Here is a 24,114-nt window from a genome sequence, read left to right as displayed (position 1 = left end):
GTCTCATTATTCGAGCAGCTCGAGCTCGAGCTCGAAGCGAAGACAAAGTACAAGTTGAAGTTAATGACAAAATTTATGATCCGGGAGAAGAAATGATGTTATGCATGTGTAGTGCTCAAAATTAGTACACGTAAATTCCATTCATTCATTTAATTGTTAAATTATTTAATCAAATTTAAATTGATTTTTTTGAGATGCATGATTTATGAAAATTGCATTATTTTAAATTATTTATGTTTATGTGATGCACGTTAAAAATATTTTTCTCGAGTTTCTTGTTTCAGGCGATTATTCGAAGCGGAATCGAGGAAAAGAGACCACGACAATTTTGGTAATTTTAAATGTGGTATTTATTTTAAGTTAAGATTTGAGCCGTCTTAATTAATTTATTAAGTTTCAGCATCTTAAAAGCCTAAATTATTTATTTAAGAAGTTTAGAATTTTAACATTTTTAAAGTTGGCTTTGTATATTTTATTTTGTTAAAAAAGAGAATTTAATAAAATTAGTATGTATTTTATTTCAATTAAGGGAATTGTTAAGTTAGTGTTTGATTAACTTTTAAATTAGTTGTTAATTTATAATCAAGCAATTTTTATTCCCTAATTGTAACCTAAACACACGCACACACACGTTTTTACACCCACCAAAAACCGATTAACACACACACACAATTCCATTCAGATTTTATATTTTTCTAAAAGAAAAACCTAGGTTCTTCTATCATAGAGCAGCCGCCCCTATCCCTCTCAATTTCCAGCAAACTTTCGTCACTTTCGTTGCAAGAAAATAGTGCCACGTCCGTCCCGAATCAAACCTCGCACCATTTCCGCTTCGGTATCGCTGTATCGTGAGTTTTTCACATCAAAAGGCATGTATAAACTTTCTTGTTCGCATCGATCTTGTAATAGTATTAAATTTTGATGTGTTTTGTATGAAAACATGTGTATGCTATGTAGGAGTTTGAGCGGAAAATTTATTGGATGCGTTTTGAAATACTTTTCAGATCTGAAATTTCTAACTCTACTATACTTTGAATTACTGCGACTTTTTGGTTGTGAATTTGGGAAAAATTTCAACATATGAAACCTAGAACTTTTTGATATCTTCAATTTGATATAAAATGCAAAATTTTTGGACGAACAATGAGTGAGTTATGATCGTTTTTGTGGGACTGCTCAAACTGCATTTTTTGAAAAATTACCTTATCGATGTGTTCTTGAAGTTTTATTGTTGCAGGCTTCGTTGGGGATCGACAGGTGATCGTTGCTACATTTAGGTATGTTAGTATGATGTTGGGTTGGTATTTGGTTTGCCGGTTAGTGTCGATAGGCACTTGAATCCATTAGAAGTCGTAGGAAATGATTTGGTGTCAATTTCCGTGTTTTTGAGTTGTATTATGTCGTAGGGTGGATGTCGTTGTTTGGGGTGTTTGTACAGGTTTGGAACAAGGTAATAGCATCGTAGGATAGGTCTCGGGGTGTCGGTTCATAGTCCTTTCAATCGAGTTAAGAATATTAAGCATCACCTGTATTGAATTTTCGTGGGTTGCATTTACAGTAGGTACCCGGACCCAAGCACGGGGTCCGTGCCTTTGTTTCCCTCAAAGTGTCAGATTTTCGAGCCTACACGGACCCAAACACGGACCCTGGCAGGGATCCGTGTCCTTCCTTCTTTTCGGTAGGTCTTTCCAGAACCTATACGGACCCGGACCCGGAGCTGGACCTGGGCACGGGGTCCGTGTACCTTCATTTTGGGAATACTTTTTAATGTCACCTTAGGATTTGATTTGGGGTTCAAGATCATGGTTAGCACGATGATTAATTGAGGTCAAGGCCCGAGTGATCTAGAACATCATAATCTATTTATTTAATTCGGTGGTGAGCACGAATACAGACGTCTAAGTTATGCAAGTTAAGTGTTGTAATTCATGTTAGTATGTGCAGCAGTAGCCCCAAGCGAGATCCAACGAATCCCTCAACGCCAAGTAAGTATGTTCGACGTGCAAGAAAATACTTTTAAGTTTTGAGGTATGCTAAATGTCTTGTGACCAAATTATGTATGAGATTGGAAAGTGGTAAAGTATGACCAGGGACCAATCCACCCCGTTAAATTATAAACGGGTTTAGATCAGGATTGGAAAGCGATAAAGTATGACCAGGGACCATTCCACCCGTTAAATTATGAACGGAGATCTCATGTATGTGGCAGTGGATCTTCCTTGTCAGTCCAGTACTGTGGTTTAGTCTGATCAGGCGTATTCATGTATGGGTCACTTGCTTTGAAACATGCCTCTACGCAAAATGATGAAGTTTATGTATGTTCAAGTATGTACAAGTATGCAAGCATGTTTAAGAGAAGTTTAACGTTGATGGCACGTCTATGTATGTATGTATGTTCAAGTTTTGTTGCATGTTCAAGTTTTGAGTATGTACGTCCTATTTTGAAGATGCATGTGGTTTTATTACGTATTACTTGTTACTTCCAGTTTATACATGTTGAGTCTTTAGACTCACTAGACTTGATCGGTGCAGGTGAGGATGAGTTTGAGGAGACGAGAGGCAGGGATCAGTGAGCTGGCTTGGACTGAGCGGGAGGCTAAACCCGAGGACCGCGATGTTTTAAGTTTTTATGAATGTCCAAAATACTCTGATTTATGTTATTGGTTGTGAGATTTTAAACAAATACTTTTGGCAAACTTTACTTTGAGATCTTTTGTGCAACTATTTTGGGATGAACAGTTTGTTTCATCGAATTTTGAAGGTTCACGATTTATTTATGAAAATTGTTATTTTTCCGCAAATTTTAAAGTAGTTCAAAAGTAAGGTACGTTACAGTTGCTATCAGAGCGGTGTTCTTGTAAAGGGTTATGCCTACTGCCAGTTGCGAGAAGCTCACGAAGTCACACCTCAAGTCTGTAAATTTTAACGTTTTAAATTCTTTCATGTATTAAGCTTCAAGTCATGATTTCAGCATGTACATGTTTTAAGCTCGAATTACGTGCATCTTATGATATAAATACTATGTTACTGCATGTGGGGTTTACGTGTTGGGTAAATGTTGGAACAGTATGCCCCTAGACGTAGGATTGTGCGTGGAGCAGGCGATGAGGGTAGAGAGCCTCGGGATGAGGAGAGGGCCACTCCTCCTCTTCCACCCCCAGATATGAAAGCTCAGATGCTTGCAGGGATGACTCAGTTCTTCGCACAGTTTGCTGGGAATGAAGCTACAGTGGATACAGGGGCGAAGCCCAGAACAGAGGCTGTTTATGAGAGGTTTAGAAGGATGGATCCGAAGGAGTTCTCGGGGACTACTGACCCGATGATAGCTGAAGGATGGATTAAGTCCATCAAGGTGATCTTTACATTTATGGAGCTGCAGGATGCAGACAGGGTCAGGTGTACCACATTTCTAGTGACAGAGGACGCAAGGCTGTGGTGGGAGAGCGCGTCTGTGTCGGTGAATCTGTAGACTCTGTCATGGGTTGGCTTTGAGGAGGTATTTTACTCCAAGTACTTCACTGAGGAAGTACGATCCAGACTGACTAGGGAGTTTATGACGTTGCGTCAGGGAGACAGCAGCGTAGCTGAGTTCGTGAGGAAGTTCGAGAGGGGGTGTCACTTTGTGCCCCTGATTACGAATGATGCTCGAGAGAAGTTGGGGCATTTTATTGAAGGATTACGGCCAATCTTGCTCCGTGATGTTCGAGTGGCTGGTCTACTACCTATGCTGTTGCCGTATCTAGAGCCTTGGCTGCAAAGCAGGACGAAAGGGACATCGAGAGTGATAGGCAGGGCAAGAGGCCCTATCAGGCACCTTGTCTTCAGAAATCTTTGTAAGTCATTAAGAAACTTAAGATTAAGTGGATATGAGTACTGGATTAGGTTATCTAAGACTACTTGGGTTGTGTAAGTTTTAATTTCAAATTTATGAAATAGGTGTTCATACGGGGATATTGGGTGAAATAAAAACAAAAAAGAATTAGTCGTATTCAACATAGGTTACCAATGGTCGAATATTAAGATTTTTATCGAGTAAGAAATCTAAAATCTTTATATGAGGATTCTAGAATTCTATGGGTTATAAGTGAAGTTGATTTATTAGGGTTAGTCCATCATTAACATTGGGAAACTTATTAAATTTTATACGTTAGAATGAATTAAGTATTGAGGATACGTCAAAGTGTGACATTCGTTCCAATAAAAAAGGTCCAAGTATCTTAGGCCTCAACTATAATGTAATTGGGAAGGAAATCGTTTAAACATGTTTTTGATGCTAAGAAGGTTTTATTATTTAAGCAGAAGATCGATATTGTATATTTTGGGGTTTTATGGATTAATGTTACTCGAAATTTAAGATTAGCAACAATTTTATATTCGGGATTTACTTGTAAATAACTAAGTTACGTAAGTTTGGTGTCGTAAGGTAAAGATTAGATTCAAGGATCGTAGGTCAATATTATTATGGGGTTAAGACAAGGTTTAACTTTTGAGTGTAGTACCAAGGATAGAAGTTGATCAGTAACTTTTGGTGCTAAGATTTCTTAGGTTGAACTGCATATATGCTAATGTAATAGATCGATGATCTTTTCAGGCATAGTATAAGGAAAGTAAGATACGATAAGTTTGAACCTCCATTTTTAATATTGAGAATTGTGAGATAAGTCAGAATTCGAGGTCATAGTAAAGTAAAACTAAGACAGCCTTCAGAAGTAGATATGGGCATTACGAGTTCTTAGTATGCCGTTTGGACTGACAAATGCTCCAGCAATTTTTTTGGACCTCATGAACCGAGTATTTCAGCCCTACCTAGATCAGTTCGTCATAGTGTTCATTGACGACATTATCATTTACTCGAAGAGCCATGAGGAGCACAGTCAGCACTTGGGTACAGTTTTGAAAATCTTGCAGAGGCACAAGTTGTTTGCAAAATTTAGTAAGTGTGAATTCTGGTTGGAGAAGATAGCTTTTTTGGGTCATCTAATATCTAGCAGTGGCATCGAGATGGATCTAGTTAAAGTAGTAGCGGCTAAGGAATGGGCTGAGCCGAAGAATGCGTCAGAGATCCGCAGTTTCCTAGGCCTATCAAGTTACTACAAGAAATTTATTCAAGGGTTTTCTTCGATAGCAGTGCCACTCACTTCATTGACAATGAAGAATGCCAAATTCATTTGGAGTGACGAGTGTTAGAAGAGCTTCGATACTTTGAAGCAAGCTCTTATTTCAGCACCGGTGTTAGCCATGCCATCAGGGCAGGGAGATTTCGTGTTATACACCGATGCATCTAAGCTCAGGTTAGGCGCAGTGTTGATGCAGCATAGTCGGGTTATAGCAAATGCTTCCATGCAGTTGAAGGTGCATGGAAGAACGACCCGACTCATGATCTTGAGTTAGCCGCCGTTGTCTTTGCTTTGAAGATTTGGAGACACTACTTGTACGACGAGAAATGTCAGATATTTACTGATCACAAGGGCCTCAAGTATTTCTTCACGCAGAAAGAACTGCATGTGAGACAGAGACGGTGGTTAGAGTTGGTGAAAGACTACGATTGTGAAATTAGCTACCATCCGGGGAAAGCTAATGTTGTGGCAGATGTTTTGAGCCGAAAGGTTGCAGTCATAGCACAGTTATCAGTGCAGAGACCTCTTCAGTCTGAGATTCAGAGATTTGGCCTTGAGGTTTATCATAAGGACAAAACTCCTAAGCTGTCTAATCTGCAGTCCAGTCTTCTGTGCTAGACAGAATCCGTAGAGGTCATTCTTCATATGAGCAGTTGCAGAAATGGAGACTGAAGGATGAAGCCAAGGGTAGTGTACTCTACTCAGTGTCTGATGGTATTGTGAGATATGGGGGTAGAATGTAAGTGCCTAGTGTGGATTCAATCAGAGAGGATATTCTGACAGAGGCTCATGCAACACCGTATTCTATTCATCCAGGAGGTACCAAGATGTACATGAATTTACAGATTCTGTATTGGTGGCAAGGGATGAAGCGGGACATCCGTCGATTCGTGTCTGAATGCCTCACTTGTCAGCAGATGAAGGCAGAGCATCAGAGGCCAGCAGAAATGCTTAAGCCGCTCTCTATCTCCAGTGAAAATGGGAGAATATTACCATGGACTTCGTCATTGGGTTGCCAGAGTTAGTCAGGGGATTTAATGTCATTTGAGTTATAGTGGATATACTCACCAAATCAGCACACTTCTTGCCAGTGAAGAAGACTTTCTCCATGAAGCAGTATTCGGAGCTCTATATTAGGGAGATAGTCCGGTTGCACGGGATCCCTGTTTCTATTGTGTCCGACAGGGACCCGAGATTCACATCGTCCTTTTGGAAGAGTTTACGTGTAGCCATGGGGACGAAGTTGCTATTCAGTACTGCATTTCACCCGCAGACAGATGGCCAGTCTGAACGAGTGATTCAGATTTTTGAGGATTTATTGTGAGCCTGTATGATCGATTTCCATGGGACTTGGGAATTTAAGCTACCTCTAGTGGAGTTTACCGACAACAACAGTTTTCAATCATCCATAGGTATGGCTCCCTACGAGGCATTGTACGGAAAGAAGTGCAGGTCGCCGACTCACTGGGATGAAGTCGGTGAAAGAGCAGAACTTGGTCCAGAGATTGTTCAGCAGACTGCAGATGTGGTGGTCAAGATCCGAGACAGGATGAAGACCGCCTAGAGTCGTCAAAAGAGTTATGCTGACAAGCGGAGAAGAGATCTCGAGTTTGCCGTAGGTGATCACGTTTTCGTGAAGATAGCACCCATGAAGAGTGTTATGAGATTTGGAAAAAGAGGCAAGATGAGTCTGAGGTTTATTGGGCCGTTCGAGATTCTTGACAGAGTTGGGACGCTAGCTTATCGTGTAGCCCTACCTCCGAATCTGGCCGGAGTACACAACGTATTCCACGTCTCAATGCTGAGGAAGTATCTAGCTAATCTTTCGCATATTCTGAGTTATGAGCCGTTGCAGCTTGCTCCAGATCTGTCGTATGAGGAAAGATCTGTCCAAATCCTAGACAGACATGAGCGGAGACTTCGGAACAAGGTGACCAAGCTAGTCAAAGTCCGGTGGCTAAACCAATCAGTGGAGGAGGCCACTTGGGAGACTGAAGCAGACATGAGGAGTCGCTATCCAGAATTGTTTGGTAAGAGTTAATTTCGAGGACGAAATTTTTACAAGTGGGGGAGGAACTGTGGTGCCCAAAATTAGTACACGTAAATTACATTCATTCATTTAATTGTTAAATTATTTAATCAAATTTAAATTGATTTTTTTGAGATGCATGATTTATGAAAATTGTATTATTTTAAATTATTTATGTTTATGTGATGCACGTTAAAAATATTTTTCTCGAGTTTCTTGTTTCAGGCGATTATTCGAAGCGGGATCGAGGAAAAGAGATCGGCGACGATTTTGAAAATTTTAAATGTGGTATTTATTGTAAGTTAAGATTTGGGACGTTTTAATTAATTTATTAAGTTTCAGCATTTTAAAAGCTTAATTTATTTATTTAGGAAGTTTAGAATTTTAACATTTTTAAAGTTGACTTTGTACATTTTATTTTGTTAAAAAGGAGAATTTAATAAAATTAGTGTGCATTTTATTTCAATTAAGGGAATTTTTAAGTTAGTGTTTGATTAACTTTTAAATTAGTGGTTAATTTATAATCAAGCAATTTTTATTCCCTAATTGTCACCTAAACACACGCACACACACGTTTTTACACCCACCAAAAACCGATTCACACACACACATAATTCCATTCAGATTTTATATTTTTCTAAAAGAAAAACCTAGGATTCTTCTATCATAGAGCAGCCGCCCCTATCCCTCTCCATTTCCAGCAAACTTTTGTCACTTTCGTTGCAAGAAAATAGTGCCACATCCGTCCCGAATCAAGCCTCGCACCGTTTCCGCTTCGGTATCACCGTATCGTGAGTTTTTCACATCAAAAGGCATGTATAAACTTTCTTGTTCGCATCGATCTTCTCATAGTATTAAATTTTGATGTGTTTTGTATGAAAACATGTGTATGCTATGTAGGAGTTTGAGCAGAAAATTTATTGGATTCGTTTTGAAATACTTTTCAGATCTGAAATTTCAAACTCTACTGTACTTTGAATTACTGCGACTTTTTGGTCGCGAATTTGGGAATACTTTCAACATATAAAACGTAGAAATTTTTGATACCTTCGATTTGATATAAAAAGAGAAATTTTTGGACGAACAATGAGTGAGTTATGATCATTTTTGTGAGACTGCTCAAACTGTGTTTTTTGAAAAATTACGTTAGTATGATGTTGGGTTGGGTTGAAAAATTATGTTAGTATGATGTTGGGTTGGTATTTGGTTTGCCGGTTAGTGTCGATAGGCACTTGAATCCATTAGAAGTCGTAAGAAATGATTTGGTGTCAATTTCCGTGTTTTTGAGTTGTATTATGTCGTAGGGTGGATGTCGTTGTTTAGGGGTGTTTGTACGGGTTTGGAACAAGGTAATAGCATCCTAGGATGGGTCTCGGGGTGTTGGTTCATAGTCCGTTCAATCGAGTTAAGAATATTAAGCATCAACTGTAATGAATTTTCGTGGGTTGCATTTATAGTAGGTACCCGGACCCCTTCCCGGACCCAAGAACGGGGTCCGTGCCTTTGTTTCCCTCAAAGTGTCAGATTTTTGAGCCTACACGGACCCCAACACGGACCCTGGCACGGGGTCCGTGTCCTTCCTTCTTTTCGGTAGGTCTTTCCAGAACCTACACGGACCCGGACCCGGAGCCAGACCTGGGCACGGGGTCCTGTTAGAGTAGGTGCACGTCGAGCCAAGTGTTGGCCGAGTGTTCACAATGAAACTCTATGTATAAACAGTCTTTATTTTAATAATATTTGAAATTATTTTTTTGGCACTTCTTTATATGTATACCCATGCATGTTGCATAGATAAAGTCCTTGAATATACAAATAGTAGAAAGAATATGAGATGCTCATATGATGAGTATCATGAAACTCATATTTGGAATACTGTATATTCTAAACAGTTCCTAGTCGATTCAGCCGCCGCTAAGAAGGATATAGGCCGCTCGAGTTCGAGACTATTATCTGCGATGTGAGTACCATGTTTCATTGGTAGGGGACATTGTGATGTCCGAGCATGCAGATAGGTGCTCCTGGTAGAGTGCACTGAACAACCCTTCATAAAGGACTTTTCAAGTGGTTCTCACTTATCGAGTGGAAACGTCCTAGTTTATGGTTGTACACCATTAGTCCTTATGACCCGGGACAACATTGAGACTCTATGTGCTAGCATTACACTTTGACTTGTTTACCGACTCTCATGGGGTCATCAGGTGGCAAGGTTGGGTGTTTTGGCGAAACATATAGGAGTCGATGCATTGTAGTCGGGGATTCACCGCTTACCTTCGGGTATGGATATCCTATGTGTATGTAGTATGAAATCTCTGATCAGAGTATGGTGGTAATTATGAAAGGGGTTTCATAGATTACACCATCGATGCAACTACGACATGACACATAGTATCGATTCATTGACAACTCTCGATATACCAATGGTTGTCGAATCGGTCGGGATATATGAGATGAAGGGACCGTACTGTACGCTAACCATAATTGAATGGTTCTTGCAGGCACTATCATTTGATACCTAGGGAATCATGTAAGCGATGCTGCTAGGCGTTTAACATGATTGGTTGGGTACTATCAGACTTGAGTTCTGACGTTCTTATTATCAAGGAGTTGATAAGTAAGAATGGAGCAATTGGGGTATGCTCAAATAAGGACATGTTTAGTCCGAATCACATGGAGATGTGAACCCACGGCTAGTTGTATCAATGAACCATTGAGGGCCACACAAGTACTAGCTTTCTAGATCCCGTTGAGAAGTAAAATAGTTCAATGTGTTGAACGTCTTATAAAGGAGTTTATAAGCGTAAGGAAAATTAGAAGTATGACTTCTATAAAGGAGAAAATAGTTCAATGTGTTGAACGGCTTATAAATGAGTTTATAGGCGTAAGGAAAAATAGAAGTATGACTTCTATGAGAGAAATGTAANTGTGTTCTTAAATTAAAAGTTGGCCAAATAAATAATGTATTTGAAAATTGTGATTTTCATAAACATTATTATGGACTAAATTAAATTAATTCAAGTGTTGAATTAATTAAACACTAGTGGACCTAGTAGAGTCCAAATAATTAAATTAATTCAAGTGTTGGATTAATTAAATAACATTGGGCCTTGTAGAGCCCAATTATAAATAAAGATTAAACTAGTGGGCTTGAGTAAAATCAAGTGAAGTTTAAATAGTCTCAAATGTGTTTGGGACATTTAAATAAAAGTCCATGAGCCTTGTAATTGTTGCAAGACCAAGTGAAAAAGCATGTTAGGGAGGTGAAGGGTTGGAGACAATTTTTGAGTTAATTGCATGGCATGCACATGCACTTTTTTGCTTTACCTTTTTCCACAACCAAGAAAAGTAATCTTCCCTTCACTCCACACACCTCTTGGCCGAAATTTCATCCTCATATTCTCTCCAATTTTTGTTCTTCAATTGTTGAGGAAATCCTACACTTCTCAAAGATAAATGCTCTAATTTTTCTAGTGCAAAATTAGAGTGGATCTACCTTGTTAGTGGTGGACCTTTATTTTGAAGGAAAGAAGGAAGCTTGTAGATTGTCTACCTTCAAGAGCCAAGTTGTTTACAACTTGGTTGGAGCCATAACATCAATCCTTGTGATTGATAGGTAAAAATTCTAAACACCCTATGTATGACATTTGTGTGTTTTTATATTTGCTACACATTATAGCATGAGGTGTTGGGTTTTTGATTTTTGCCTTGAAAAACATTTTAAAAAAAACTTCCGTTGCGATTTCGGACACCTTAATCGATCCTTTTTCAGGTCCGTGTACCTTCATTTTGGGAATAATTTTTAATGTCACCTTATGATTTGATTTGGGGTTCAAGATCATGGTTAGCACGATGATTAATTGAGGTTAAAGCCCGAGTGATCTAGAACATCATAAGCTATTTATTTAATTCGATGGTGAGCACGAATACCTACGTCTAAGTTATGCAAGTTAAGTATTGGAATTCATGTTAGTATGTGCAGCAGTGGCCCCAAGCGAGATCCAACGAATCCCTCAACCCCAAGTAAGTATGTTCGACGTGCAAGAAAATACTTTTAAGTTTTTTAGGTATGCTTAATGTCTTGTGACCAAATTATGTATGAGATTGGAAAGCGGTAAAGTATGACCAGGGACCAATCCAGTCGTTAAATTATGAACGGGGATCTCATGTATGTGGCAGTGGATCTTCTCTGTCAGCCCAGTACTATGGTTTAGTCTGATTAGGTGTATTCATCTATGGGTCACTTGCTTTGAAACATGCCTCTACGCAAAATGATGAAGTTTATGTATGTTCAAGTATGTACTAGTATGCAAGCATGTTTAAGAGAAGTTCTACGTTGATGGCACGTCTATGTATGTATGTATGTTCAAGCTTTTTTGCATGTTCAAGTTTTGAGTATGTACGTCCTATTTTGAAGATGCATGTGGTTTTATTACGTATTACTTGTTACTTCCAGTTTATACATGTTGAGTCTTTAGACTCACTAGACTTGATCGGTGTAGGTGAGGATAAGTTTGAGGAGACGAGAGGCGGGGATCAATGAGCTGGCTCGAACTGAGCGGGAGGCTAAACCCGAGGACCGCGATGTTTTAAGTTTTTATGAATGTTCAAAATACTCTGATTTATGTTACTGGTTATGAGATTTTAAACAAATATTTTTGGCAAACTTTACTTTGAGATCTTTTGTGCAACTATTTTGGGATGAACAGTTTATTTCATCGAATTTTGAAGGTTCACAATTTATTTATGAAAATTTTTATTTTTCCGCAAATTTTAAAGAAGTTAAAAGCACGGTACGTCACAGCATGCTTCAACTAATCAAAAAAATACATGAAGCTTTTTAAAGTAATAACGAGATGCGACGAAGAAGAAGGTTCATCCAAAGAAATCGTGAAGCCGGTCACTTACGGCTCGCCAATGATTATTTTTCCGCGAACCTAGTGTATCCAGATCACATATTTCGAAGAAGATTTCGGATGCGAAGAGAGTTATTCCTTCACATTGTGAATGCACTTGAGGCTCATTCAATGTATTTTCAATTGAGGAACGATGCTGCTAGAAGGAAAGGATTGTCACCACTACAAAAGTGCACAGTTGCTATACGTCAATTGGCTTATGGAGTCTCTGTCGACCATCTTGATGAGTACCTACGTATGAGTGAATCAACTGCCATCAAGTGTCTTTTCAAATTATGCCAAAATGTGGTTGAATTATTTGATGATCGATACTTGAGAAGGCCGAATGCTGATGATATTCAACGTCTTCTACAAATGCATGAAGAGAGGCACAAATACCCTGGCATGTTGGGTAGCCTTGATTGTATGTACTGGCAATGGAAAAATTGTCCAGTTGCTTGGAAAGGGCAGTTTAAAAGAGGCCATGGGTCACCGACAATCGTACTTGAAGCGGTCGCATCTCAAGACTTGTGGATATGGCACACATTCTTCGGGGTCGCAGGTTCACGTAATGATATTAACGTGTTGTATGAATCTCACAAATTCAACAATATTTTGCAAGGAAATGCCCCGGAGATCAATTTCACAGTTAATGGCACTTATTATACGAAGGGTTATTATCTAACAGATGGAATATATCCGTAATGAGCTACTTTTGTGAAGGCTTTTCTTTATCCAGAGGATCCTAAAAGGAGGTTTTTTAAGGAAAGACAAGAGTCTGCAAGAGAAGATGTTGAACAGGCATTTGGAGTGCTCCAATCTCGATGGGCGATTGTTAGAGGTCCAGTTCGATATTGGTATAGAAAAAAATTTAAAATATATTATGTTAACATGCATTGTTTTGCACAACATGATTGTTGAAGATGAGGGGTGTAATGTGACAAATTGGTCTAACGACGAAGGTGACGAACCCGCACAACCTGTCCATGGCTCAAACCGAGGATTTCATGATTATCTCCGAAGAAATTCCGAACTACGTGACTCTCAAGTACATCACCAACTTCTCGCCGACTTAGTTGAGCATATTTGGACAGAATACAACAACAATCAGTGAAGTCAGTTTATTACAAATTTCAAAAAATTTGATTTATATGTTGTTTTAATTTTATTCAACTATTTTTTCCTATGTTCTACGCTTTCATTCAAATTTATAAAAAAAATTTAAATTTAAATAAATGAAACTCGTAAAATAATCAATAAAACTATTAAACATTAATTAATTATAAATCAATAATATTATGTTATTTTAAATAATTATAATTTATAAGTTTAAAGAATGATAGCAAAGAGCCCAACAGTTTTTTCATATTTTTTTAATAATATTTTAATCAATATTGAAATTAAGTTATTTTTAAAATAATAATACTATTTATTTTCAATAATATTTATTGTAAATTTTTTAAAAAAATTAGAAATATATTTAATTAATATAAAATTAAAAAAAAGACGAATAAGCGGACAGTGCGACCCATAAATAATGAAAATTGATATTAAATGAATGTGACTGTGTATTAATAATGAGAAAGTGTTAATATAATGATTATGTGGCTCGTGGACCCCAATTTTTTGAAGAGATGGAAGGTTAATAGCATAGATTAATGACTGCGGATGCGGATGTCCTAACACTTTCCTATCCGTTAATATCTGTGTACCTGACATGGATCAATTTATGGGAGATCTCTAAACAGTAAGGCCTTCCATATTAATCTAAAAATCCTAGAAAAAATATTTTAAAAATCTTAGAAAATAAAAACAACCAAATATTATAACTCCAAGAAAAGTATGTTCAATTTCAAGATAATTCTGACCTCAAAATCTCTTTTTCTTCCACACTCTAGAAATATCTTCAAGATTTCCCGTCACCGAAAAAATTGATATCTTAACCCTTCATTCTTCAGGATTCTGTTGAATCTTGAATCACACAATACATTTTGATGGTGTAATTGTTAGAGTAGATATCTTGTGAGACGGTCTCACGAATCTTTATCTGTGAGACGGGTCAACCCTACCGATATTCACAATAAAAAGTAATACTTTTAGCATAAAAAGTAATATTTTTTCATGGATGACCCAAAGAGATCCGTCCCACAAAATACGACCCGTAAGACCGTCTCACACAAGTTTTTGCCTAATTGTTAACACTATGGTAGGGGCAACTGTCCTTAACCAGACCCTTCAGTTCTTGATTCAACATGAGAATAATACAAGCAGCCCAGAAATTAATTCCACTCTGAATGAACATTAATGCATCTCTTTCATAAAAAAAATGCAAGAACATGGAGGAATTTAAGCAAATCACGCTCAAATCCTCAAGTTTGGATTGATGTGGAGCTCGTTTTGTCAAAGCAATCTTGTTGCCACTTGTGCTTTTCAGAATTGGGCATTATGGAATATGCACACTCGATATTTGAAATCATAGATGTGTTAGAGAGATGCCCATCAAGCCAACTTGTGTTTTGGGTTTTTATTGACTCTAATGTAAAACGATCTTTATTTTAGTAATATTTTATGATTTTATTCAGTTATATTATACTTTATCTGTATACCAATGCAAGCTGCATAGATAAAATCCTTGAATATATAATAGGTATCATGAGGTCTGCCTCGCAACGTAAGATCATGAAACTCATTAGGAAATGTACCTTATATTTTAAACGAGTTATTAGTCGAATCAGCCACCTAAAAAAGGATAAATGTCGCTTGAGCTTGAGACTAACATGTGATGTAAACGTCATATTTCATTGGCAAAGAAATTGAGATATCCATTCATACAGATGGATGATCATATGATGCACTGAACAATCTTCCCTCGGACTGTCCAAGTGGTTTTCACTTATCGAGTGGAATAGTCTGCTGTTATGGTTGTACCACATTAGTCCTTTGACCCATGACAATGTAAGCATTTTACGTACTAACATGCACTTTGATCTGTTTATCGACTCTATTGAGGGTCATCAGTGGTGATGTTGGGTGTAGTTTCGAAATACGTAAGAGAAAATATATTGTAGTCGGGGATTCACCATTTGCCTACGGGTGAAGATATCCTATGTGATCTGATGAGTTAATAGTAAAAAGAATTTCTGGCCAGAGCAAGAAATATGCTTTAGAGAAATGTGTTTTTCTAGTTGCATATACCATGTCACTATTAGTACTCAAAGGTAAATCATATCGTTATCGAATTCATATACAACTCTGGATATACCAATGGTTGCAAATTCGATCGGGATATATGTGTTGAAGGGACGGTACTGTACGCTAACCATGACTTAAGATTCTTGCAGGCATTATCAGTGATACCTAAGGGATCATGGGGCAATGCTATTAGACGTTCTTACCATGATCCGATGGGTATAATCAGAAATGAGTTCTGACATTTTGATCAAGGAGTTTATTAAAAGAATGGGGCTAACTAAGGTAAACCCGAATAAGAATAATTGTTATTCTAAATCACATGGAGATATAAACTCACGGCTAGCTGTATCTCTGAACTATTGAGGGTTACACAAGTATCGTAATCTTTGTTCTTGTTGAGAAAGTAAAAATTAAAAGAGTTGAATTTGACGACTATAGTTTGATGGAGATCAAACATGATGATTATAATGGAATTTATAATTTGATTCCATAAGATGGAAGAAATAGAAGTTAGCTTAATTATTAATTGAGGAAGGAGAAACACCCTATTTTGGTGAAGTAGTTCACTAAACTGGCAGCTGCCCAATATGGTAAGTGAAAATTTTGATTTTTGAAATTTTGATTTTCATTATATGAAAAAAAAACTTGTATCTTTGATACATCGGCGTTTTCAGATCGTAGATCGGGTTATAATGAGTTCGGAATAATTTATTTGGTGGCTTTAGAATTTATTGCTTAAATGATGGTACTAGTAGTGGTGACTACTAATATGTACAAATTCTCATAAATTATTCTAGATGCATCTATAATTAATTAACTAATGAGTTGATTATATAAATTAAATAATTGTTATTTAATTTAATTAATATGTCTATGCATGTATCAAAAGTGTAGGTGTAAATATATTAATATTATATTTACATTTTATATGGAGTAGAAAGATAAGTATATATATTATATTAATATATTATGTATTATCAAGAGTTGATAAATACATGATATAATAATAATAATAATAATATGATAATTTTATTATAATGAAATAATAGAGTCCTGATGGGACAAGGATTAGGAATCCTTGCGAGAGAGGGACTCCTAATGGGATCAGGAATCACACTATATAAATACACCATAAAGGGGCATAATAAAGAAGAGAATATTTGTCCACAACTCACAAAATCCTTCCTCCTCTCCTTAGCAAGTTTCGGCCATCTCAATTTTGGTGAACAAAATTTTCGGCTACCAAGCTTCCTCCACCTCTGCGCCTTTGCCGCTGCTCAGGCTCCGGATTTTGGATATTCGGATGTCACAGTCTCAATGAAGAAATTTTTTGCTTTTTCTAGTGTAATCCAAACAAAGTACACAGTCTCTAATCGTGGACCGGATTTGAAGATCAACAGGAAGGAGATCCATTCGTAGGGATGTACAAAAATGACTATCCTCACTTGAAACCCGGAATAGTTTGAAACCAGCATTTTACACACAAAAGTAATAATCTAAGCACCCTATGAATGGTTTTGAAACATACGACGTCCAAGAACAGTTTCGAATGTCGAAACAAAACATTTTAAATTCTGCTGCTCCTTGGGTATCAGAAAACGGTGCCCCAACAAGATGATCCAAGGTCATTTGAGTACAATGCCATTGTTAGAGGATATGTGAAGGATATGAACTCAGAAGAAGCCTTGTGTACATTTCTTGGAATGCTTGAAAAAGGGGTAGAACCGGATAATTTCACATACCCGATTCTTCTAAAGGCGATTTCTCAATTATAGGCACTTAAGAGGGAACTCATATTCATGGGCAAATTTTGAAGATAGGGCTTATGGAAGATGTGCTGGTGCAAAATAGTGTGATCAGTATGTATGGTAGATGTGGGAAAACAAGACATTCTTGTACTGCTTTTGAAAAATGGATGAGAAGAGTATTGCTTCTTGAAGTGAACTTGCATTTATTGGAAGTCATGCAAATTTAGGCGTGTGGAATGAGTACCTAAGGCTTTTCAGTCACTTGAATAATGAAAATTCTAGGAGGGCTGAGGAAAGTATATTGGTGAGTGTGCTCTCTTCATGCACTCATTTAGGTGCTCTTGATTGGGGAAGATGCACGCATGGTTATTTACTCAGAAATTTGAGTGGATTCAATGTTGCTGTAGAAACATCATTAATAGACATGTATATAAAGTGTGGAAGTATAGATAAAGGGTTGTCTTTATTCCAAAAAATGAGGTTGAAAAAAGAGATGTCTTATAGTGTAATCATTTCAGGGCTACCTCTTCATGGGCGAGGTGCAGGAGCTTTGGAAATTTTTGAGAAAATGCTTGAAGAAGGATTGAAACCTGACGACATTATCTATGTGGGACTGTTGAATGCTTGTAGCCATGACAGATTGGTGGAAGAGGGTTTGAAATATTTTGAAAAGATGAGATTTGAACACGGGATAGTGCCAACAATTCAACATTATGGTTGTATAGTCGATCTTCTGGGCTGAGCAGGGATGGTGGATCGAGCTTTTGAGAGTATAAAGAGCATGCCTATGAAACCAAACAATGTTATATGGAGAAGTCTTCTGAGTTCTTGCAAGACTCGTCAAAATGTAGAAATAGCAGAAGTTGCCGCTAGAAGTCTTGTGCAGACTCGCTCACAGAATGCTAGTGATTTATTGATGATGTCTAATGTGTACGCACAAACCAAAAGATGGGAAGATGTGTCCTATATTTGGAGGCGAATGGCTTGTTTAAGAGTACCCCAAGTGCCCGGTACAAGCCTCCTTGGGTCAAGAGGAAGGTCTATAAGTTCGTATCATCTGATAAATCGCATCCAAACTGTCAAGAAATCTATGAAATGCTTCACCAAATGGAATGGCAAGTAAGATTTGAAGGTTATTTTCCCGATGCATCACATATTTTTCTTGACTTGGATGAAGAAGAGAAGAGACAGACGCTGAATACTCACAGTCAGAAGCTGGCAATGGCATTTTCATTGATACATAATAAGAAATGTTATGATGTGCAGTGATTGTCACAGTTATACTAAGTTAATTTCAATGATCTATGAACGAGAAATCATCGTTAGGGATCGGAATCGATTCCACCATTTTAGAGATGGACCTTGCTCTTGTAGAGACAACTGGTGAATGTATGTTTCCTCTTCAAGATACCATGTAATTATTCTCATCTCCTTCACATTTTTATCCGTTGGTCTATAGAGACCTTTTAAATAATACAAGTATCTAGGTAGATATGATTCATTTCCATAATGATTTTATGGTAGTTATACAAACTTATTTGTTCAATTTTACTAATTCGCAATTCTTATTCATTAGCGACATTTGAAATTGAATGCAATTTTGACAACATACGTCTCAAATATCAAAGCAGTTGCTGAAAGAATTTCTTGCTTGGGGAAATCAAAACTGATTCACCCTGATAATAATTTATCAAGTAAAAATCAATACCTGTTAATATCTGATAAGGGTTACAAATTTTGACATGAAAAGAACTATTTAAAAATAATAATGTAAGCAACAGATGTTAGACACTTACAACAACACTTTGTGCTTATTATTTTGTCTACATCATGCCTCTTATTCCATTAACTTTAATACAAGAAAAATGAATTTTTCATGAAATATGAAGAGAAGAAACACCTGTTACTCGGGGATCATTGTTCTCTAGGTAAACACCGTGAGGATCCTCCCTCACTAGCATGGCAAGAATATTAAGCGAACTCCATGTTTTGATCACATTTTGGCTTGAATCCCCCAAGGTGACAGCAAAGACTGCATCAAATCCACCAGCTCCAGGAACGCCAGCCAATAGAACTCCTTCCATGTTCATTGTTGTGTCAAGTAATCGAGTTTGTGATTCTGGTTCTATCTGAAAATGGTTTTTCAATGCAAATAAACAGCAAAATAGGTGTAAAAGTAGAGTGATGAACGAAAACATTCACAAAAAAACATGTTTTACTTAAAGTCGAGAGAACATACAGGGATTCCGGCAGCTGAGCCCATATTGCGCATGTTACTACGGATCCCAAGCATGGCATCCCTAGCTCCAGATAATGCTCTAACAACTTCCATGTAGTTTGGTTGAATTGCCCCCTCAGCCCACTGCAGGAAAAAGTTCGGAAAAGCAGTCTAAATAATTGAAAACCAATTTTAGTCATTTTTGTTGAAATGTCATAAATTGACAAATATTAATGGAAAAATTAGAACATTGTATGAAACAATTAAATTGATTATAGAAAAAAAATTTATAGGACTAGATTTAGTATACCACATGCAAAGGATTAAAAATGTCACACCTCATGGTTACTGGACTAAAAATGACATCTTGCCAATTCAATAATAAAGCAAGGGTTGAATGATGGGATAAGATTATACCTTTGCTGAAGTAATCAAGCTGCAGTGGTTGATGGCCGTTCTATAAGCATCATAATTTTTTTGTGCCAATTGGCTCAGTGTGTTGAGATGCATTTCAAGTGCAGAATTCTCTTCTGACAATTTTGTCCACGTTGCTTGAGAGTTTTCAGGGTCAGATTTTTGCCACTTCTTCACTGCGCCAACCATTGACGGCGTTGATGAACCACCAGCTCCTGGTTCTCCAAGTAACTGCAGGGGTACCATTACTATTTCAAGCAACTTCATGAAGTAAAGTGTAAAGTACATAAATCCTATTAGATATAAATTGCCTCAGTTCCTGCTCTTCCATAATTTATGCAGAATATAAAAAAATGGAACATCGATACTTTTAACAGGGGCTTATTATTTGGAGAGCAAAAGGAAAAAACGGGGTGGTGAACTTGGCATTTAAAAAAAGCCACAGTCATGGATATTATAAGCTTGTCACACTTCTTCGCAGTAAACTTTGAGATCTGATCAGCTTTCCCCTAGTGGTAGGCAAGGAAGACCAGAGTTGATTACAGAAAATAGTTTACTTTATTTCATTCCATTGTAAGAAAGTGGTTTCAAATAATGCAATTGAAAGGATGGAGAGCGGCATTAGACTCAGAATAATTGAAACCTTTTGAAACAAGTCGATGCACTATGCTTGAAAATGTATCCATAATATAGCATGCACCTGAGATGCCTTTTGGTACTTACAAGAGTCATCAATGGAGGCAAGGAAAATTTAATCCTCTCATGGTCCCAATTAGATTTTAGCACATTATCTATGGCCTCTTGTATAGACAACTCTTTACCAGAACCCTGCAACAAAGATGAAAGTATGATATAATCAGCAAATCCCGCACTTACGAGAATCTTGTAATCCACCTCCATACGGATTAGTACAGAAGTATATTGGTCCATGTTTTACAATTTTACATAAACAATCAGCAACTTACTAGCTAATCAAAAGAATGACTGATTGTCAAATACCATTTCAATCAAATTCCATTCAACAGTGCCTTATGCAAATTCCGTACAAGCAGTCACAGCGCAGAACGAAATAATTTTTTCAGATATGGCATACTTCAGGGGATATCATCAGTTCCTTGTATTTGTTTTTGTGAAAAATATTTGATGATCAAAGTGGTACTCTACAGAAAGTCTTCACAAATCTCGAATCTTGGTTCATATTACAGAGGTACGAGTTTGATTGAAATTAGATCTAAAATGAATATTGAATAAGAAAAAAATAGATAATTGAAAGTAAAAAGTAAAACGTATGGCGTAACAAAAAATAGATACCTGAGATGAAGAAATCACTTCTGGTGAAAACCTGACGTAGCGCTGACTACCATAAACAGCTGAGCTCACATCAAACCCGCTACCAACTTTACCTTGTGCAATACAGTGAGCGGTTTGAGCAATAGCATGCACAACATCAAGTTCCGTAGAATCTTTATCTCCACGAATATGTTCTTTGACCACAGAAGGAAGGCTGACTACCCCGAGGTAATGAAGCAATGCAGCAACAACTGCAGTTGTCATAGCCGCCGATGATCCCAAACCAGTTTTGGCAACTTCAGGTTTGCAATTTGTTTCAGACAATTCTTCGGCATTCAAGGTGATTGAAGCAAAAGGTGGGAAGGAAGACAATGTTTCGGGAGTCAATGGAAGTCCACGTGATTCAATCTGCGAACCAGAGAAACCAGTTGAAAAGTTTTTTCAATGATCTATAACTATGAGCTTATATGCTAGTGATATTGACATTGGAAAGATTGAGATTTGTCCAAAGTTTATAGAGACCACTTCGCGACAAACTTGCTTCACAGCTTTCCAACATACACTACTGATGGCTAAAAGACGATTTTATCAGAAACATTAAAAATTTGAATTCCTTAGCCTGATTATTTGTTTTTTTTTTTTTTTGAAAGACCAGTTCAATTTCACATCAGAATTTGAAAATGGTCAAAAGTTAATGCTGATCAACAAAAAAAACTTTTGTCTTTGTGATCTTTCAGAAATCAGGATGCAATGAAATTAAACATAACATTTATTAGCCGATAAGTTCAAAACTAGAAATCCACCACAAATAATTAACAGGGAAATAATGTTTAGTTGCATTACCTGATTCCTATAAGAGTAGAACTCATTGCAACCAAATATAATTATGTCAAGACCTGCATAACTGATTTAGTTTAGCCCATATACCTTCAAAATCTTAACTTCCTAATGAGAAAGAAAATAATTCGATATTACCTAACAGAAGAAGTTTATGTAATTTATCAATCTTATTTTGGTCAAATCTCACGTGTGCTGCTGCTATTGCATATTGAAGTGCATGCTCTACAAATGGATTCCTTGAATCACTGAAATTAGCCCAAGAGAATGAGGTTTTCTTGTTAATCACAAGGTATGCACCCATATAATCACATACTACCCTTGCTAATCTCTACATTAAAATGGTATGATATTCACCTTGAATTAACACACTGAAGCACCAAATTCTTAAGCGACAATTTGTACATAGTTTCCCTTGCCATCTGAGGAGAAGTCAGTTTCACATCTGTCCATGACTGAAAAGAAATACTGAATCTTTAAGAAAATAAACGAAGAACAAGCATATTCTCCTCTCTGACAATTAAAGATACGTAAAAACTTAAACATCCCAAGTATTGTGGAAAAAGAATCCAGATATCTAGAGTTATAGAGGTCATTCATTCACAAGCAGTTCATGAATTCAGCCATACCCATGCCCGACCGTCAGGTTTAATGTCCTCATAAAGTGGCTTTACAATTGCATAAAATCTGGCATTTGTACTCAGTACAATCCCCGCGTTCGGCCTCTCCAAAATAAGGTAGCCCCCAGTCATCAAAACCTTTCCCGGAGCAGAAGCAACTCTGTTGATAATCAACCAAGCCATGATCAATACACAATCTACTGTCATCAGTAACATAGACTCTGCAATAGGTTTAAATCAAACTTCTTGAATCAAAACAAATAGCAAAAAGATAGAAGAGTCAACTCACACGGCCATTTGTTTGAAATTGCTAATACAGTGATCCGCAAAGATCCTTTCCAGCTGAGTAACACAACAAACTAAAATGATATATGATTGCTATGATGAGGGAAGATACAGGCTGCTACAAAGAAATACACAGACAAATCAACTAATCCCGGTCTACATAAAGGAACAATCTCCCCTCCAAAAAAAAAAAATCAAACTTTACGAAAAGCTTGTCTAGAAAATCGAACCCGGATCAAAATCTAGAAATATACATATAAAAAATGACTGATTATACGATCTTGAGGACATAAATCACGAAAAAGGAATTGAGAGAGTAAAATGTCTTACCTGGAAAAGAATCAGAGGCCGGTGGGATTGTGGGAGAAGGTGCTATGAGCAGTGTTTCTTCATGGTGCTATAAGGGCGGGTCTATAATTTCGATTCTGTAGGACAGTTTATAAAATATGGACAAAATATTAAAACAAGAATTGCAAAAATTTCATCGGTTATATTTAATTAAACATAAACAGTATGTTTGAAAAATAAAATTTTTAACTAAAAAGAATTTAACGTTCTTTAAAATTTTCAAAGTCTTCAATAATAACATCTATACAAATATTTTAAGCAATTTCTCTAGAAAATCATCATCCATTTTCCTCCGAAGCCTAGTTTTGACGATATTCATAGTTGAGAATGATCGTTCTGTAGTAACGATAAAAACTAAAAAAGTCAACAGATTCAGCACCTGATAGTTGAAAAAGCTTTTCATAAATCAAAATTAATAAAAAAAATTTAAAAATTTGGGGAGGCCATGGCCCTCTTGGGCCCTAATGTAAATCCGTCACTGAGTGCGCTGAAGAATTCTGAAATGGGCTTCCTTGTTTCACATATGTTCGCGTACATGTTTAATTCATGAAACAATACAAAAAAATTGTGTAATTGGGAAAGCTGGGAATGGTTTATTTAGGTAGAATAAATAATATATTCTTTAAAAAAACATAGTTTTCTTATATCTCTAAGCAATATTTTAAACCTCGACGGAGGTGGCGGATCTGCCAGCAGGGTTAGAGCTTGAAATGCCTTCAAAAAGATATGCATGCATCTGATCACGGGTGTCGGTATGAGATATATCAATATCAGCAAATATGTCATTTTCGTCATCATGATCATCTTCATCTGTTTCACTTACAGTTGTATCAGGTTCAATAAATATTTCGGTGGTGTCAAGGTGAACATCTAATGACAACTTACGTGATCTTTGTTCATCAGGTACGACAGATGTCAATACATGATCCGATTCACTAGCATGCGCACTCAGTGAATAATCGAAACCTACATGATTTGTGTCAACCGAGTACCATCCTCTTGCACCAGAATCCCATCCTCGAGTGGATATCGACCAGCTAACCTTTTCTTCTACGATGCCGTAAACAGTGGTGGAGCCAGAAATATGGCTCTGCCCTGACTAGAATTTTAAACTCTACAATCTTTTA

At 37.1% G+C, this 24,114-nt stretch overlaps 1 protein-coding gene and 1 pseudogene across 3 annotated transcripts; one reads left to right on the top strand and one right to left on the bottom strand.

The window, feature by feature from the left end:
* The first annotated feature begins 16,283 nt into the window (after window positions 1-16,283).
* On the top strand, window positions 16,284-18,362 carry LOC140983919 (pentatricopeptide repeat-containing protein At1g31920-like; annotated as a pseudogene).
* LOC140985419 (phosphomevalonate kinase, peroxisomal-like) lies at window positions 17,374-23,050 on the bottom strand. Of its 3 annotated transcripts, none has more exons than XM_073453283.1 (11): window positions 22,970-23,050; window positions 22,644-22,696; window positions 22,364-22,514; window positions 22,092-22,189; window positions 21,873-21,982; window positions 21,741-21,793; window positions 20,919-21,305; window positions 20,331-20,435; window positions 19,611-19,838; window positions 19,215-19,337; window positions 17,374-19,104 (listed from the first exon to the last, which is right to left on the bottom strand). In XM_073453283.1, the coding sequence occupies exons 2-11, from the start codon at window positions 22,649-22,651 to the stop codon at window positions 18,850-18,852; spliced, it is 1,518 nt and encodes a 505-aa protein (XP_073309384.1). In that variant the 5' UTR covers window positions 22,652-22,696; window positions 22,970-23,050; the 3' UTR covers window positions 17,374-18,849. The 3 variants fall into 3 exon arrangements, with proteins under 3 accessions (XP_073309384.1, XP_073309386.1, XP_073309385.1); XM_073453285.1 differs by having other exon boundaries at window positions 22,644-22,754; window positions 22,970-23,039; XM_073453284.1 differs by having other exon boundaries at window positions 22,644-22,713; window positions 22,970-23,029.
* Window positions 23,051-24,114: the final 1,064 nt, after the last annotated feature.

The sequence above is a fragment of the Primulina huaijiensis genome, chromosome 9 (assembly GCF_012295235.1).
Source record: "Primulina huaijiensis isolate GDHJ02 chromosome 9, ASM1229523v2, whole genome shotgun sequence".
Lineage (NCBI taxonomy): Eukaryota > Viridiplantae > Streptophyta > Magnoliopsida > Lamiales > Gesneriaceae > Primulina > Primulina huaijiensis.
This window is presented reverse-complemented; position numbering and strand designations above follow the sequence as displayed.